Source organism: Rhincodon typus, chromosome 31 (genome assembly GCF_021869965.1).
Source record: "Rhincodon typus isolate 14 chromosome 31, sRhiTyp1.1, whole genome shotgun sequence".
Classification (NCBI taxonomy): Eukaryota; Metazoa; Chordata; class Chondrichthyes; order Orectolobiformes; family Rhincodontidae; genus Rhincodon; species Rhincodon typus.
Window position 1 is genome coordinate 20,513,260 of NC_063362.1, and position 16,103 is coordinate 20,529,362.

At 41.2% G+C, this 16,103-nt stretch overlaps 1 protein-coding gene across 8 annotated transcripts in view; it reads left to right on the forward strand.

The window, feature by feature from the left end:
* Positions 1-16,103, forward strand: part of tmco4 (transmembrane and coiled-coil domains 4) — a 106,298-nt gene that overhangs the window by 66,578 nt on the left and 23,617 nt on the right. For 7 of the 8 annotated variants that reach the window (XM_048615207.1, XM_048615210.1, XM_048615208.1 and 4 more), the window contains 2 exons: positions 3,172-3,289; positions 4,548-4,665. In XM_048615207.1, coding sequence (XP_048471164.1) covers positions 3,172-3,289; positions 4,548-4,665 — 236 coding nt within the window. Of the gene's footprint in view, positions 1-2,314; positions 2,469-3,171; positions 3,290-4,547; positions 4,666-16,103 lie in introns of those variants that run through there. The other variant, XR_007265315.1, reaches the window with a different exon arrangement.

Consider the following 16,103-nt stretch of genomic DNA (forward strand, 5'->3'; position numbering starts at 1 on the left):
TCAGGACACTATTATTTACTTTCAGGAGGCAAGCTGTGTAAATGATCATGCAGAGTACAGTTGAAACATCTGCAATGTCAAGTACCCTCTGATTTGGGATTAGTGTGACTCTTGGCAGAGCCGTAGACCTTGCAAAGCCGCTGTAAGATCTTGCCCCTGATCACTGTAAATCGACGTGGAAAATCGAAATGAACAAACCAATCATGTGCTAACACTTTGATTATTGTTGACTCCTTTTGGTCATAGGTTGAATGACCCATGTGAACTTGGTGAAGACATCCCCGAGTACACGAATGTGTTCAGTCCTGTTACGTTGAGGTTAAGGATTGCAAAATCCGTTGCACTGACCTCTAGAGGTCTCTTGGTGACCAGGCATTGAATGCTGCTTTGCCAAAATACACACCTTGGACAATGTCAACAGTAGTCATCAATATCAGTAATCTCCTTTGGTTTGGGCTATCATCTTTTATGTTACTTAGCATCCTGCTTGATTGTGATCTGCTACGAACACTTGACACTTGATGTTGTCAGGAAGCATAAATTGCTTCACCTCTCTCTCTCCTTGTTGTTGACCAGCCAATAGAGGACTCTGTCCTCCTCCCTGATCACCTTCCAGCACCTTACCTATTTCCGTACCTATTTTGACTCTGTCATCAGTTGATGGTAGATGTTGATCTTTCCAGTAATAATGCAGTCAGCTGCTGCCTGTGTCAATTAGCTGAAGCTGTCTGAGGTCCTCTTTCAAGATAGATGACAAAGGTGAAGCCACACCTGGCTCTACCCAACTCGACGTGGTTTGAATCTCCCTCATAAGTGCATTGGTGACACTCTGGTGAATGTCAGTCTGAACATCATTGGGAATTGGGGTTGGAATACTGCCTTTGACTTGGGGCATGAGCTTGACATCTGTCTCAGACCCATCCAGCTGGGCAGGGGAAGGTTCCATTCTGTGGTAAAATATCTGACGAAGAGCATCACTATTTGTGTTATATTTTGCCGGATCTGGAATCGAGACTGTGCAAGTTCAGTGGCCCATTGCATCTCTGTTACTCTAAGTGTCACAAAAGTTTGAAAGTAGCTGAATGGGTTGTTGTCTGTGAACACATCAAACTCTACATTAATCAAAATGTTGTTGAATTTCTAGAAAATAGCCCACCTCAAAACTAGCAGTTTGAGTTTCATGCTGGAGTTCTTCTCCGTTTTCCTCTCATTCAGTTTGAGACTGACGGCATGAGCCTTCAAAGAACAGTAAATGTGCAGGCAAATGAAAAAACAACCCAGTTCTCTCCTACTCAAATAATTTTAGGGCCCAGAACTGGCTGATACACATTGAGTGCGCGGAGCAAAGTCAAAGGCCCCTGTGCCACATCTGCTGAACTAATAATGTGCTGTTTATAGCAGTAACAAAACATACTTTCCAAGGACACCCAGATATCCCTTAATATGTTCGACCCCAACACCATGAGTGTCCTCAACTGCCTTCCTTCCACTGAGGTGTTGATCAGGTCACAAACTATCGGAAGCCCAAGGCTATGAAAAGTGTGATTGATGAAGGGTAGAGCTCGATGTAGCCATGTAAGAGGATGTCCATCTCAAAAGATCAAGGTGAAAGAGAGACCCAGAAGAGAAAAGAGACATCAATTATCTCACATAGTTGCATGAGACAGGCACAGGAAAACTGATCATTAACAGTTGACGCCTCTGCTCGTCTGTCAATTAGACACAATGTTTCTACCTTGCCAAATTTCATGTTTACTGTTGGACAAGTCCCTATCAGTCTACATAAGACTCCGCTTCCCCATCTGACTCTGTGGGAGGTCCAACTAGTTTAACATCTGTAGAGAAGGAAAGGCTGTTGTTCTGAATGGGATCTCAGTGCTTGATGGCAGCAGTGGCTGTCTTTATTGAGCGTGGTCTCGTTTGAAGTGGCTAGCCTTGTCACAATTTCAACATCTCTTTGTTGTAAACAGAGCAAAATGGGACACACGTTGTCTTGAAGGACAAATAAACCGATTGGAGGGAATAGCTTTATGATCCTTTTAGCAATCATTATGTTAAATATTTACTGCGAAACTTATTTGTACAATTCAGCATGTGTAAATATTAGCATTATTCTGCAATTGCCATCTAGAGCAAAAGTCCCCTTCTTACTGCGATGCCAGGATACAGACCAAGAGTTTAATGCATTTTATTTTGCATCAGATCACAGATAGAAATAAAGAAGGCAGTCAGACTAGCAAGTCCCTGCTTTTGACCCTGGTAAGTGTTGGACGTCTGTTCCACAAGATTCACATGCATATGGTACTTTATACAGGTTGGCCATTCTGCTTGTGACTTTAGAATCATCGCCGCTGAATCTAGCCTGCTTCACCTGGTTCATGGACATACATTCCAGCAGGGATCCTTAGGCAACCATGAGTTGGAACATCAGCTCTAACTTAAAAGTCATGCAATTCCACTAGAAAAAGGTGCGAATAATGTCAGGTACATACATTCTATACTGCAGCATCCTGATATAGTTTGTCAGCTTGACTGTGTTGACAACACTCATGCCTCTTGGGTTGAGTGGTTGTTTCTTTGATCAACATTCCAAAACTTGAACACATGCCCCAGGCTGGAAGAAGATCAGGGTGTACTACCAGCAGCTGACCAACATTTCCTCTCAATCAACATTAAGAAAAATAAATTGTCTGGACATTTTTAATTATTGCTTGTTGTTGGATCTTGCTGTGCATAAATGGCTGCTGCATTTGGTGAATGAGCATTCTACACCACACGGCTACAGAATCAAATGTGTACTAAAGAAATAAACAAAACACACCCATTACATCATAACCGGAAACTAGCTCTGCGGTATACACAAAACTAAATTGAAAGTGGTCAAAATAATTGGCTTATCCCTGGCTCCAAAGGTCTTTGTGGTGTGGTGGTTGTGTCCCCACCTCAGGACTAGGGGAGCCAGGTTCAAGTCCCACGTGCTTCAGAAGTATGTAATAACATCTCTGAACATGTTGATTAGAAAATATCTATCTCTGGTTGAGTGCTTTGACAAGTATATGCTATATTGGGATTCACATTAACATGCTTGTGTATAGAGTCTGCAGGGTGGGGCTAATTTTCTTCCCGAACACATGAAGCTTCATCGTGTCCTCTTTTGCTTTTGTTTTGCAGATTCTGCAGGAATTATTGAAGATGTTGTCTTGCTCGGAGCACCAGTGGAAGGTGGGGCTAAACATTGGAAACCCCTCACTAAAGTGGTTGCAGGGAAAATAATCAATGGCTACTGCAGGTACACACAAACATATCCTATGCTTTGGGATAGTAATATTGGTGACTCTTTTGTAAGGGCCAGAGCTTCTGGCTTCGCCAATATAACAGAAGCAGATAAATAAAAAATACAATGTTGGACTGGAATAGGGAGCACTAATTTGAATAGGAGTTTTAAACAAAGCACAATTTATGCATATTCAGATCATTAATTAGGGAAGGCATACTGCAGACCACTGGTCAGTTAATTTAAAAAGTTAGTATGATGCATTTTACAAGGAAGTGGTTTGACCACAATTAGTTACAGTTTGGAATTCCCAGTAGAAAAACCATATTAAAGCAGGAGAGCTTAAAGCATGACTGCCAAAATGATTCAGCAAGGAGAGATTATGAGGAGAGACTTGAGATGCAAGATCTGTTTGCATTGATATTACAGAGTCTGAAGCATTTTGTAATGTATCTGAAGTCACTAAAGATGCCACTGTATGAATACTGTTAACATTTTCTATAAAAGGAAACATAATACAGTTTGTAAAATTTGAATAGTGAATTTCACAAAGACTCCTTTAGTTTTGGATTCATTGATGAGGGGTTATCAATTTAAGTTGTGATTAAGAGAGTAATGAGACAGCCTATAAGAAGGATTCTTCATACAAAGAGTCATTGGAATGTGAGTTATCTTGCCTGCCTGAGAAGTTGAACCAAAGGCTGTTACATTTTTAAAGGAGAAGTAGGGAAGCATGGGAAGCTACTTGTCAATGGGTAAAAGAAGGTTAATGAAATTAGTTTGGGATTGTTAATGGGCCAGTGTAGCCACAGTGGACCAGTTGGCACCCTTACATGTGGGTCTTACAAGGCACTAAAGTTAAACTGTTTAATCAAGGGGAAGGTTTTGAAATATCTTTATCACACAAGTCAGGCCTATACAGGGGACTAGTTTCAATGGTATATTTATTTACATGAGGAAAGTTAACACCCTTCATAAACAGCCTAGGCAAGGTAAAGCCTAAGACAATTTGTAGTTAGAAATATAATTCTAATGTGGTGGGGAAATTTATTTAATAAAAAATAATCATTGAAAAGGGAAGGACAATTGCAAAGATGAGTGAGCTCAAAGTAAATGCAGTAGATTCTTGTGTAGGACAAGTGGATTCTTATGTAGAAAATAAAATATCATTTAGGGCTGAATGGTTTTTGAGATTGTGCTGATATGTTATGGTAAAAGCAGGCAGTTTTTCACTAAATCTTTTCGGTAAAGTGAATTATTTCTTCTCCAACAGGGGAGACTGGCTTCTGAATTTTGTCTACCGTAGTTCTTCGGTACAGCTGAATGTAGCAGGTCTACAGCCAATTGCCATGGATGACAGAAAAATGATTAATGTGGATCTTTCATCCATTGTAAGTGTTTTTTTTCACTGTTTTAAATCATGTTTGACAGGATTTCTAAAACATGTAGCCATTTTAGGCCTATCTTAAATTATTTTTTTTAAGGTGCCCCACTGTATTGTGTGTGAATCTGGGCACAGTTTCAGTTTCAAATTAGCTTGATGGTTCTTTTTACGTTTGAGTTGAAGATTCAGATTCCTTTTCCGTTTTTAAAAAAAATCTCGTCAACAAATTCTAGCCTTTACCTGATGATTTAACATACTTCATTTTTGCTTTAATATAAGCCTTAAGTTAAAGTCTGTCATGTTTTTAGATCTTTTGTGCAGTCAATAAAATGAAGAAAATTTTATCCCTAACTCATCATCGAGGTGAAGCTGTGGTATGCAGCATTTGCCAGAAGCATGCTACTTTTCATGTATTTACTCTCTTTGAAACATTCCAGTTGAAGCATTTCCTCACAGTGGAATAAGTATAGTCAGCACTTAAGTAATATTTAAAGGAAGAATGTTCATATTACAGAAAATATTACTATGTTGCCTCATAGGTGCAATTAGTCAGGCAGCATATCATGTTCTACATTCCTCGCTATTATTTGCATTTGCTTTGCAAACAGATTGCATAGCTGGACACATAGGCATAACCAAACAGCAAATCCAATCAGAACCAATCACAGTCAAAATATAGGTGCCTGCAGCTAACAGTGCCTGTACTCATAGGAAAATATGTAAAATGCCAATCATAACCAGTACTATACCTCCTAAACACGCAACCCTCAGGCATCTTCTACACTGTGCTTTACGATGCTCAAGTTTGATCTGTTTGTTGCTTTGGAAAACACTCATGTAAAGCTCCTAATGCTTTTAGATGAAACATTAAGCTGAGACCCTGTATGTACTCTCAAGTGATGTAATAGGTCCCAGGCCACTATTCAAAGAAAAGTAAAGGAGTGCTCCTGAGATACTGACAAACATTTATCCTTCAACTAAATTCACGTGTATCAGATTATCTGATCATTTATCTCAATGCTGTTTGTGAGCACTTGCTGTGTGCAAAATGGTTCCTTACTTTACAACAGTGACTGTGTTTCAAAAAGTGCATCATTGGCTGTTAACCTCAGGGCATCCCAATGTATTTTTGAAATACTGCGTAAATGCTGGTTCTTTTTTCAGGATCCATGTTATGACAGTAACTGTGATTGAATACAGTTAATGTCCAGCCATATCATGTTATGCACCCATTGTGCTAATGAAAATTTGGCACTGTGACAAACAAAGATGAAAGCTGCAAAAATTGCAGCTATCGTGAGCAATTTGTGCCATTTTGGACCGCTGTTGTTTTGAGAAGAAATAGACAAAATTTAAACTTTATAGGAGTGTAATTTTATCTTAAGGACGATAGGCATCTAAAAATGCAATGTATTAACACAACAAGTAGCGTATAGCACAATGTCAAGCATTCTGATGAAGGGGAGCAGGTGGTGTAGTGATAATGTCACTGGACTAGTAATCCAGACCCCAGGCTTAATATTCCAAGGACATTTGTTTGAATCCCACCAATGGCAGAAGGCAAAATTTGTATTCATTAAAAATCGCATCTAATTCACTAATATCCTTTTGGAGAGGAAATCTGCCGTTCTTACCTTGTCTGGCCTACATGTAACTCTAAATCGCTCAGCAATGTGGTTGACTCTGAACTGCTGTTTGGGCAATTAAGGATTAAGTGCTGACCAACCAAGTAGTGACCATCTCCCATGAAAGAATAAAGATAAATTGAAAAACAGCAGCAATTCAGATAGAGAGAGACAAGTAAACATGCAGAGAAAGAACAAGAGAACAGAGAAACCTGGATAGCGTGAAAGAGAAACGCATCATGTGGGATGAAGAGAGGCAGTGTCTCTGTGATTATGGGGCATAGAAACAGGGATTGACTCTATTCCCACCAGGTAAGAGACAGTGACAATGATTGTCTGACACAACTGGGTTTCTAAGGTTTTGGAGTAGATTTGTAGCTTGGGTTGTATGTGTTGAGGTTGGTTGGCTCACCGAGCTGGTTTGTTGTTCCGCAGACGTTTTGTTACCATGCTGGGTAACATCCTCAGTGTGGCCTCCGATGAAGCGTCGGTGTGTTTTCCCATCTGGTTTTTAAACTCTGGAGTCCGTTGAGCTGGATTGTCTCACTTCTGGTTTTCCTTCGTAGTGGAGTGTATATGGGGTCAAGTTTTACGTGTTTATTAATAGCATGCTTCGTGGAGTGCCAGGCTTCTAGGAATTCCCGTGCCTGTCTCTGCTTAGCTTGTCCCAGGAGTTTGGTGTTGTTCCAGTCAAATTGGTGGTTCTCCTTATCCGTGTGGGTTGAGATGAGTGAGTATTGGTCGTATCTTTTTTAGCCAGTTGGTGTTCGTGTACCCTTGTTGTTAGTTTCCTTCCTGTTTGTCTGATGTAGTGTTTCACACAGTCTCTGCAGGGGATCTTGTAGATGACATTGGTCCTGTCCATGGCGGGGAGTGGGTCTTTAGTTCGGGTCATATGGTTGATGTGGGCTGGAGTGCCACTCTGATGCCCAGCGGTCGTAGGAGTCTTGTGGTTAGTTCCGATGTGTTCCTGATGTAGGGTAGTGTGATGAGTGTGTCAGGGCATGTAGTTTCTTCCTGATGTTGTTCGTGTAGGCATCTTCTGACCCAGTTTTTTGGATATCCATTGTCCTTGAAAACCTGGAAGAGGTATTCTTCTTCCTCTTGGCATAGTTCTGTGTTGCTGCAGTGTGTTGTTGCCCGTTTAAATAGTGTTCGCGCGCAGCTTCGTTTGTGTGTGCTGGGATAGTTACTGTTGAAGTTAAGTACCCGGTCCGTGTGTGTGACTTTTCTGTGTACTTTCATTTGGAGTTCCCCATTTGTCTTGCACTCTACCATGATGTCCAGGAATGGGAGCTGTTTGTTCTTCTTCTCCTCTGTGGTGAATTTTTTTCCGGTGACAGTGTTGTTTATAAGTTTGTGTGTCTCCTCTAGTTTGGTCCATTTAATGATGACAAAGGTGTCGTCCACGTAGCGTATCCATAGCTTTGGTTGGATTTGCGGAAGGGCCGTCCTTTCTAGTCTTTGCATCACTGCCTCTGCTATGAGTCCGGAGATAAGTGATCCCATGGGTGTCCCATCGATTTGTTCATATGTTTGGCCGTTGAAAGTGAAGTGGGTGGTGAGGCATAGATCCAGTAGTTTACGCATGTTGTCTGTAGAGATGGTTTCACTAGGGTCTTGCTCTTGTTCCAGTAGTGTTGTCGTTGTTTCCCTTGCTAGTGGTATGTCTATTGATGTAAATAGGGCAGTGATATCAAACAATTATCATGGTCTCTTCGTCGTCTATCCTTATGTCTTTGATGGAGTTGACGAATTCTTGGGCTGAGTGGATAGAGTGGGGTGACTTGTGCCTGAATCTCCTTTGTAGTTCCTTGGCTAATCTGTGTGATGGAGTCCCTGGTAGGGAGACTATGGGTCTAAGGGGTACTTCCGGCTTGTGGACTTTTGGGAGGCCGTAGAATCGGGTGTGTTGGTTCCTTCGGGTTTCATTCTTAAGAAGTCTGCTTTGTTGATCTGTACTGTCTGTTTAAGTCTTTTTAGTGTGTAGGGGATTTTGTTGCTTAGTTGCGGTGTCGGCTCAGTTTGTACTGTCCGGTATGTGTTTTTGTCGGCGAGCAGTGCCTGTGCCTTGGAGATGTAGTCCCTTTTATTCAGTATCACTGTCATGTGCCCTTTGTCTGCGGGTAGTATTGTGATGTTCTTGTCCTCCTTCAGTCCTTCCAGGGCCTGTCTTTCCAATGTGTTGAGTTCGCTCCTTCTGGTTAGTGTCGGGATTACTGTCTGTCTTATCGTTTGTTATGTTTCTTCGTTGATATTGTTGGTCTTTTAGTGTGGCTTCCAGTGTAGCTAGGAATTCTGTTTTGTTGGCGTCCCTGTAGTTGTAGTTCAGTCCTCGGATGAGAACGGCTTTTTCTGTGTCTGTCAGTTTACTGTCGAAGAGGTTTCTTATCCATGTGTCTGTTCTGTTGTTATCGTTTTTGTGGGTAAGTGTGGCTAGCTTGTCTTGAAGGGTATGTCTTTTCTTGGCTCTTGTGGTCTGTTGGCTGATGTTGATGGCTCGTTCCATGTCCGTTGTACAGTCTTGATTGGTAGTTTCCAGGAATAAAGTTTTTTGGCACGTAATTTCTCTGTTGTATTTGTGGAGCCGGTTGTATGCGTCGTTCATCATTACCCTTACCATCTTGCGGCTGTTTTGTTCTGCTGTTTTGCGGGCTTGTGTGTTGTTGATGGGTGGTTTGTAGCTCACACTGCATGGTAATATCTGGTTCCTGAGGCATCCATGTAGGACGTAGAGTTGTTCACGGGTTGCGCTCTCTCATTTGGCATAGCTTTCCCATTTTCTTGCCAATTTGAGCGTGTTGTGCCCGTAGGTCTCTAAGGTTTTGGAGTATATTTGTGGCTTGGGTTGTGGGTGTTGAGGTTGGTTGGCTCGCCGAGCTGGTTTGTTGTTCTGCAGAGATTTCGTTACCATGCCGGGTGACATCCTCAGTGCAGCCTCCGATGAAGCGTCGGTGTGTTTTTCCGCCTGGTTTTTAAACTGTGAGAAACACTACATCGGACAAACAGAAAGGAAACTAACAGCAAGGGTACACGAACACCAACTGGCTACAAAAAGACACGACCAATACTCACTCATTTCAATCCACATGGATAAGGAGAACGACCAATTCGACTGGGACAACACCAAAATCCTGGGACAAGCTAAGCGGAGACAGGCACGGGAATTCCTAGAAGCCTGGCCCTCCACGAAGCATGCTATTAATAAACACGTAGAACTCGACCTCATATACACTCCACTACGAAGGAAAACCAGAAGTGAGGCAATCCAGTCAACGGACTCCAGAGTTTAAAAACCAGGCAGGAAAACACACCGACGCTTCACTGGAGACTGCACTGAAGATGTTACCCAGCATGGTAATGAAACGTCTATGGAACAATAAACCAGCTCGACGAGCCAACCAACTTCAACAATTGGGTTTATCTGAAATTACTCTGTTTTTTAATCAGACTTTTTAGTCTGGTGTGTAGGTAACTCCGTATTTGCAGCTACCTGTACGTAAATTAAAACCTGTGATTCAAAGGAGAGTTCACACCTGCACAAAGAATAAATTGATTTTTCCAATACACCGATGGCTGTATTGATATTTGTGCTTCGAGTTAGTGCTAGTGTGATTTCTATCAAGAAATTAGCCCAAAGAGACCAGATATGTGGAGTATATATTGTTTGACTCTACTTTTTCTCATATTAAAACTAAAACACCACAGATGCTGGAAATCTAAAATAAAAACAATAAATGCTGGAGAGACTCAGTATGTCTTGTGGCACCTATGGAGAGCGAAGCAAAGTTAACATTTCGAGTCTGAAATGATCTTATTCAGATACATTTTTTCATATGAGTGTCATGTTCATTGCCCATTCTTAATTGTCCATTAAAAGGTGGTGTCTTGAACCACAGCAGTCCATATGGTGATGGTATATCCACAGTGCTGTCAAGTGAGTTCCACTATTTTGATCCTACAATAGTGAAGGAACAGCATTATAGTTCCAAGTCAGGGTGATGTGTGGTTTGGAGGGGAACTTGCAGAGGCACATGCCCACTTGCATCTGCTGCCCTTGTCCTTTCAGGTGGTAGAGATCACAGGTTTAGAAGGTGGTGTCAGGGGAGCTTTGGTGAGTTGCTGCAGTGCATCTTATATAAGGCTGTCGCTGTGTGCCAGCGGTGGAGGGATTGAATGTTGATGGTGGTGTTCGTGCGTCAATCAAGTGTCCAGATCTTGTTAAGCATTGTTGGTTCTGCATTGGGGAGTCTTCCTTCTCCTTTGTGATTTGTGCGTTGTAGATGATGGACAAGTTGTCAGAGTCATGAGGTGTGATACTCACTGCAGAAATCCCCCCAGGACTGCTCTTGTAGCCACCATATATACTTGACTTGTCCAGTTCATTTTCTGATCAATGGCTAGCCCTCGGGATGTTGATAGTGGGAGATTCAGTGATGGTAATGCCATAGAATGTCAAGGGGTGATGGTTAAAATCATCCTTGTTGGTGATTATCACAGTCCTGGCACTTGTTGGCACAAATATTAATTTTTATCTAAAGAAACTGATCAATAGCCACCTTGAGTTCCACAAACTCTGAAATTTGGTGTCCTGTTGAACCTTATAACAATGTATCCAATTGTGAACTCTTGAAAAGCTGACTGAAAAATTCTAGAGTGTAACGTATTTCAGATTTAAAAAATTCCACAAAAATAGCATTAGTTACGGTGAATTACCAAATAACGTTTTCTAATGTACCACACCGTACCAGCAATGCCACATGGGTAATGGCCGTTTTATCCATCAATGTGTCTTCTGTTTACTCTCCTGAGGCAGTTCTGGATAAATATTTCTGAATTTCTAGTCATTATTAGCAAAACTCCAGAATATCCAACTTCATATCTCCACTATTCAGCTCTAGCCTGCTACCTCCCAGGTAAGATTTATCCTTCATATATTTTAAACAGTTCCTTCTCCTTAAGGTGTTGTCATCTTCCTTTGCAGAACCACATCAACACTTCTGCCCTTCCTTACTATGGGCCATTCTCCAACACCCTCTTTCTCTCTAAATCCTTAACAGTGTTGTCACCTTCGAAATTTGCCCCTGTCTGTCTATATTTGACCCTGTCTGTCTATATTTGAATCTTTCCACCCCAGCTGCAGAAATGAAACTTTCATAACCCAAGTCATAAATTACATTTTCACACTGAGTGTAACGGTGATACTTTTTCCCTTCTCTTACTCATCTTTGAAGCAATATTGTCCTCCTCCAACTCTTCGACTCTGCTCTCCAATTCGTATCACCAGATATCCCCAAAATCCATCCTTGGTCCTTTCTGTTCATCATCTATTGGAGCCCATTGCTGACATCATCCAAAGACATGCAGTCAGGTTCCAGACGTGCATTGGTAATAACCAGTTCTACCCTTCCATCATCTTTTAATCCTTCAAAATCTTTTTGTCTGATTTTAAATGAGCCTGAATTTCCTCCACTTCAGTATTAGGTGACCAAATATGTTTACGCCCCTGCCAAAATCCTAATACTCTTGCCTCCACCGAAGTCCCTCTCCCCAAACATTATCTCAGGTTGTATTGGACTGTTCAGCACTTTGGTGTTCTATTTAACCTAAAAATGGACTCCTACTCCATAAAATAAATACCAACTTCATACTTCCATTATGTTATGCACCTCACACTTACCTCGGCCTATCTGCAGCTGAACTCTCGTTCATTTTTTTGTCCCTTCCAGACTTGACTATTCTAACACTCCTTTGGCCAGCCTCCCATCCCCCAGCAGTAAATTTCAGCACACCCAAAATTTAAATGTCTTTGTGCTACCCCACACCAATTATTACTCTTGCATCAGACCAACCATTGCTGAATTATTTGTCTTTTGGTTCCCCCACTGCTTTCAATTTAAAATTCTCATTTTCACGTTCTTTCATAAGCTTGACCATCTATATAAGTAATTCCTGACTTCCAACCATATGCAGAACTCTCAGTTCCTTCAGTGGGAGGGTTTTACTTCAGTTATTCAGGTCCCACTGTCTGAAATTCACAACTTACCTACCCACCACTATCCACCACCACCGCCAACCTCCGTCCCAGCCTTCCTCCCTTCCTCCTGGTAAAGACTCCCCCGAGCTGGCTCCCCTCCAGCACTGCCTCTGCCTACCCTACAGCCCTGCCTCTGGCACCCCACTGGCTCTGGTGCCTCTCTGGCTCTGCTTCCCCCACCTTAGCACGAGTAAAAGTTCGCCTTTAGCATTGGCACCTGGTCTTTCTAAATTCCAGCACACACTCCCTTGTTATTCATAAAAATGTCCCATAGAATTCCTGATGCAAATTTAATCAATATTCATGACACACACACTCTTGATATTCCTGACACATACACTGTCATGGTATTCCTGACATTTGCTATCTCTGCATTCTTGACATGTGTTTCCTCTTTATTACTGCCATGGTCTCCCTCTATATTCCAGGCACACACTTCCTGCTATGATCTGACCCATACTCCTTCTGCATTCCAAACTCTCACTCCTTTTGCACTCTGGGCATATACTTGTTGTTATTTCCAGACTTGCTCGCCCTCTACATTCCTGATTTATGTTCTTTTGGAATTCCTGGCAGTTGTGCTGATGTATGCTACCTCTGTACTGCAGACTGTAATCTTTCTTTATTACAGAGTGTACTTTCTCAGTATTGATGACATGTCTTCTGTGTATATCTCAACTTGCTTCCCAGTTGTGTGTTAACTTTGTCATTTTTATACTTCTGATGTTTATCATTATTCAAGAACATGTGAAAACTCAGGACAGGAGATAAGACCCCACAAGTTCACTCCTTCAATATGCTTTCCTTGATGTGACAGTGCCAAGTTCCCAAACTATATTGTATGCAATTTTAAGGCATCTGTGAATATACTGTATCCAAATGTGCAGATGACACAAAAATAGGTGGGAAGGCAAATGGTGAGAATGACAGAGTGATATAGGCAGGTGAGTCAGCAGGGAAAAACTTAGCAGATGGAATGTAATGTAGGAAAATATGACGTTATGCACTTTGGCAGGAGGAATAGAGGAGCTGAATATTATTCGTGTGGAGAAAGACTGCAGAAAGCTACAGAACAGAGTGATTTGAGAGTCTTCATCCGTGAATCACAAAAAGCTAGCATCCAAGTTCAGTGAACAATAGGAAAGGCAAACAGAACAGGACCTTTAATTTAAAAGGAATGGAGTATAAAAGTAGGAAGGTTTTGTATAAAACTATACAAGGAACTAGTCAGACCACAGCTGCAATACTGTAAGCGTTTTGGGTTCCTTATCTAAGGAAAGTTATGTTAGCATTATACTAGGCTAATACCAGGTATGGTGGGGCTATCTTATGAGAAGGATTGAGTTGGGCTTGTGCTCATTGGAATTTAAAAGAATGAGAGGTAACCTTATTGAAACATACAAGATTCTTAGGGGACTTGACAGCATAGATGTGGAAAGGCTGTTTCCCCTTGTGGACAGTCTAGGATCAGAAGGCATAATCTCAAAATCAGAAATTTTACATTTTAGACAGGGATGAGGAATTTCTTCTCTGAGAGTAGTGAATCCATGGAATTCTTTACTGCAGGAGGCTTTTGAGACTGGGTTCTTAAATACATTCGAGGCTGATATAGACATTTTTTAATCAGTAAAGGAATCAAGGGTTATCGGAAAAAAGCAGGAAAGTGAAGTTGAGTATTATCAGATCAGCCGTGATCTCATCAAATGCTGGAACAGATTCGATGGTCTGAATAGCCTACTTCTACTCTACATTGTAAATATTATACTCTTATCTCCATGTGTGTTACTTGTCAGCCTTGTCTGTTCTTCACTGCATAATTCTTCAACTTTTTTTTAATATTTCACACTGATCTGTGAAAAGTAGTTCTTTCTAAAACAGCATCTTTCGGCCTGTACTCGATCACAAGTATCTTGACTTTGTCGACATGTCTCAGAATGCATACAATGCAATGTATTTTACAAGTGGAAATTCCTTTTATTTTCCAACTGAGAGTAACTGGAATGTCATGCATTCCAATTTGGAAAGTTTTTACAATTTAGGAAGAAGTAGAAATATCCAAAGTGTTATCTCGAAGCCAAGGTTATTCAAGTTCTAACTACCATAGATAAAACAAGCAGCAGTCGAGGTGGAATAATGCATGAACTGGAGTGAACAGATACACTGGCCAATGTGGAATTAGCTGCACAATTGGAGGTTCCCCTTCAGCTCAATCTGAGCTAAGTTGTCTGCTCACAGCATGATTGCATTAGGGAAGATGTAAATCAGGCAGAGTTCATATTCTTGATTCCAGTAATCCATGCTGGAAATTCTGTTTGGATGGACATAAACAGGACCGCTATCCATTGTCATACTGTACAGTGTCAGGAACCTTACAACACCTGCTGGCTACCTGCTTATCTTGTTGAATGCTTACTGAAACTTGACCGAATCCATGAAACTGTGCATCCTGCAAATGCAGGCATTCAGGGATAAGTTCGAAAAGAAGATTAGGAGAGAAAAAACCCACAAAATGGTTATCATTGTATCTCACCTCATTTTAAGTATGTTGCTGGATCAGCAATAATTAGCAATTAATTACAGCAGATGCCATATATCTTAATGTGCCAGATGTGGCATGTGCCTGTTGTATCAGAGATTGACCAAGTACAAAGAGAATAGTTTATTGTAAGTCAGCCTTATCTTGCCTATCTTTCAGTGCAAGTTAGCTTTGATGAGCTAGCTAATTATTGTTATCCATCTGTCCAGCTCTGTATTTATCAAACCACAATGAGTCAACAATGAAAGAGAAGCCAAACCCAGGAGATAAATATTGATATATAACAGAGAAATACAAGTCAAGAACAAGAGTCCCTGAGCTGTGACTTGAGTGATTTGATGCAGTGTTTCTTTCCTTCCACTCATTCTAAAATAATTTAAGAACATAGACCGTATGAAAAGATATAGCAGCAGTATTAGACTATCCAAATAATCAACTATGACCTGATCGTTTCTCAACCCCATTCTCCTGCCTTCTCCCTGTAATCTTTGATCCCATTACCAATCATCTTACCTCTATCTTAAATATACTCAATGACTTGGCCTCCACAGCCTTCTCTGGCAATAAGTTCCACAGATTCAGCACCCTCTGGCTGAATAAATTTCTCCTCATCTCAGTTCTAAAGGATCTCCCCTCTCTGAGGCTATGCCCTCGGGTTCTAGTCTGTCCTAGTAGTGAAAACTTCTTCTCCACGTCCACTGTATCCAGGCCTGTCAGTATTCTGAACATTTCAAAGAGATCCTCCCTCATTCTTCTAAACTCCATCAAATAAGAATCCAGAATCCTCATATGCAGTTCGACTGCTCCATCCCAGGGATTATTATTGTAAACCTCCTCTGGACCCTCTCCAAGACCAGCACATTCTTCTTTAGATATGAGGCCCAAAACTGCTGACAGTATTCCAAAGGCAATCTGACCAGAGCCTTGTACAGCCTTAGCAGTGCTTCCATGCTCCTGTATTCTAGGCCTTTCGAAAAGAATGCTAACATTTTGTTTGCCTTCCTAACTGACATATGAACCTGCATGTTAACCTGAATAGAACCCTGAACTAGGATTCCTAAGACCCTTTGTGCTTCAGATTTCTGAAGCCTTTCCCCATTTAGCAAAGTACGGGATTGGAAAATACTTTATCATCAATCTGCCAATCTCAAAAATTAGTGTACCTCAATTTTACTGTTCTTCAAATATTAATCTAAATCTTCTGTAACTTGTACTTTACTTTGTGCCTTTATCCACATTCCAAATTG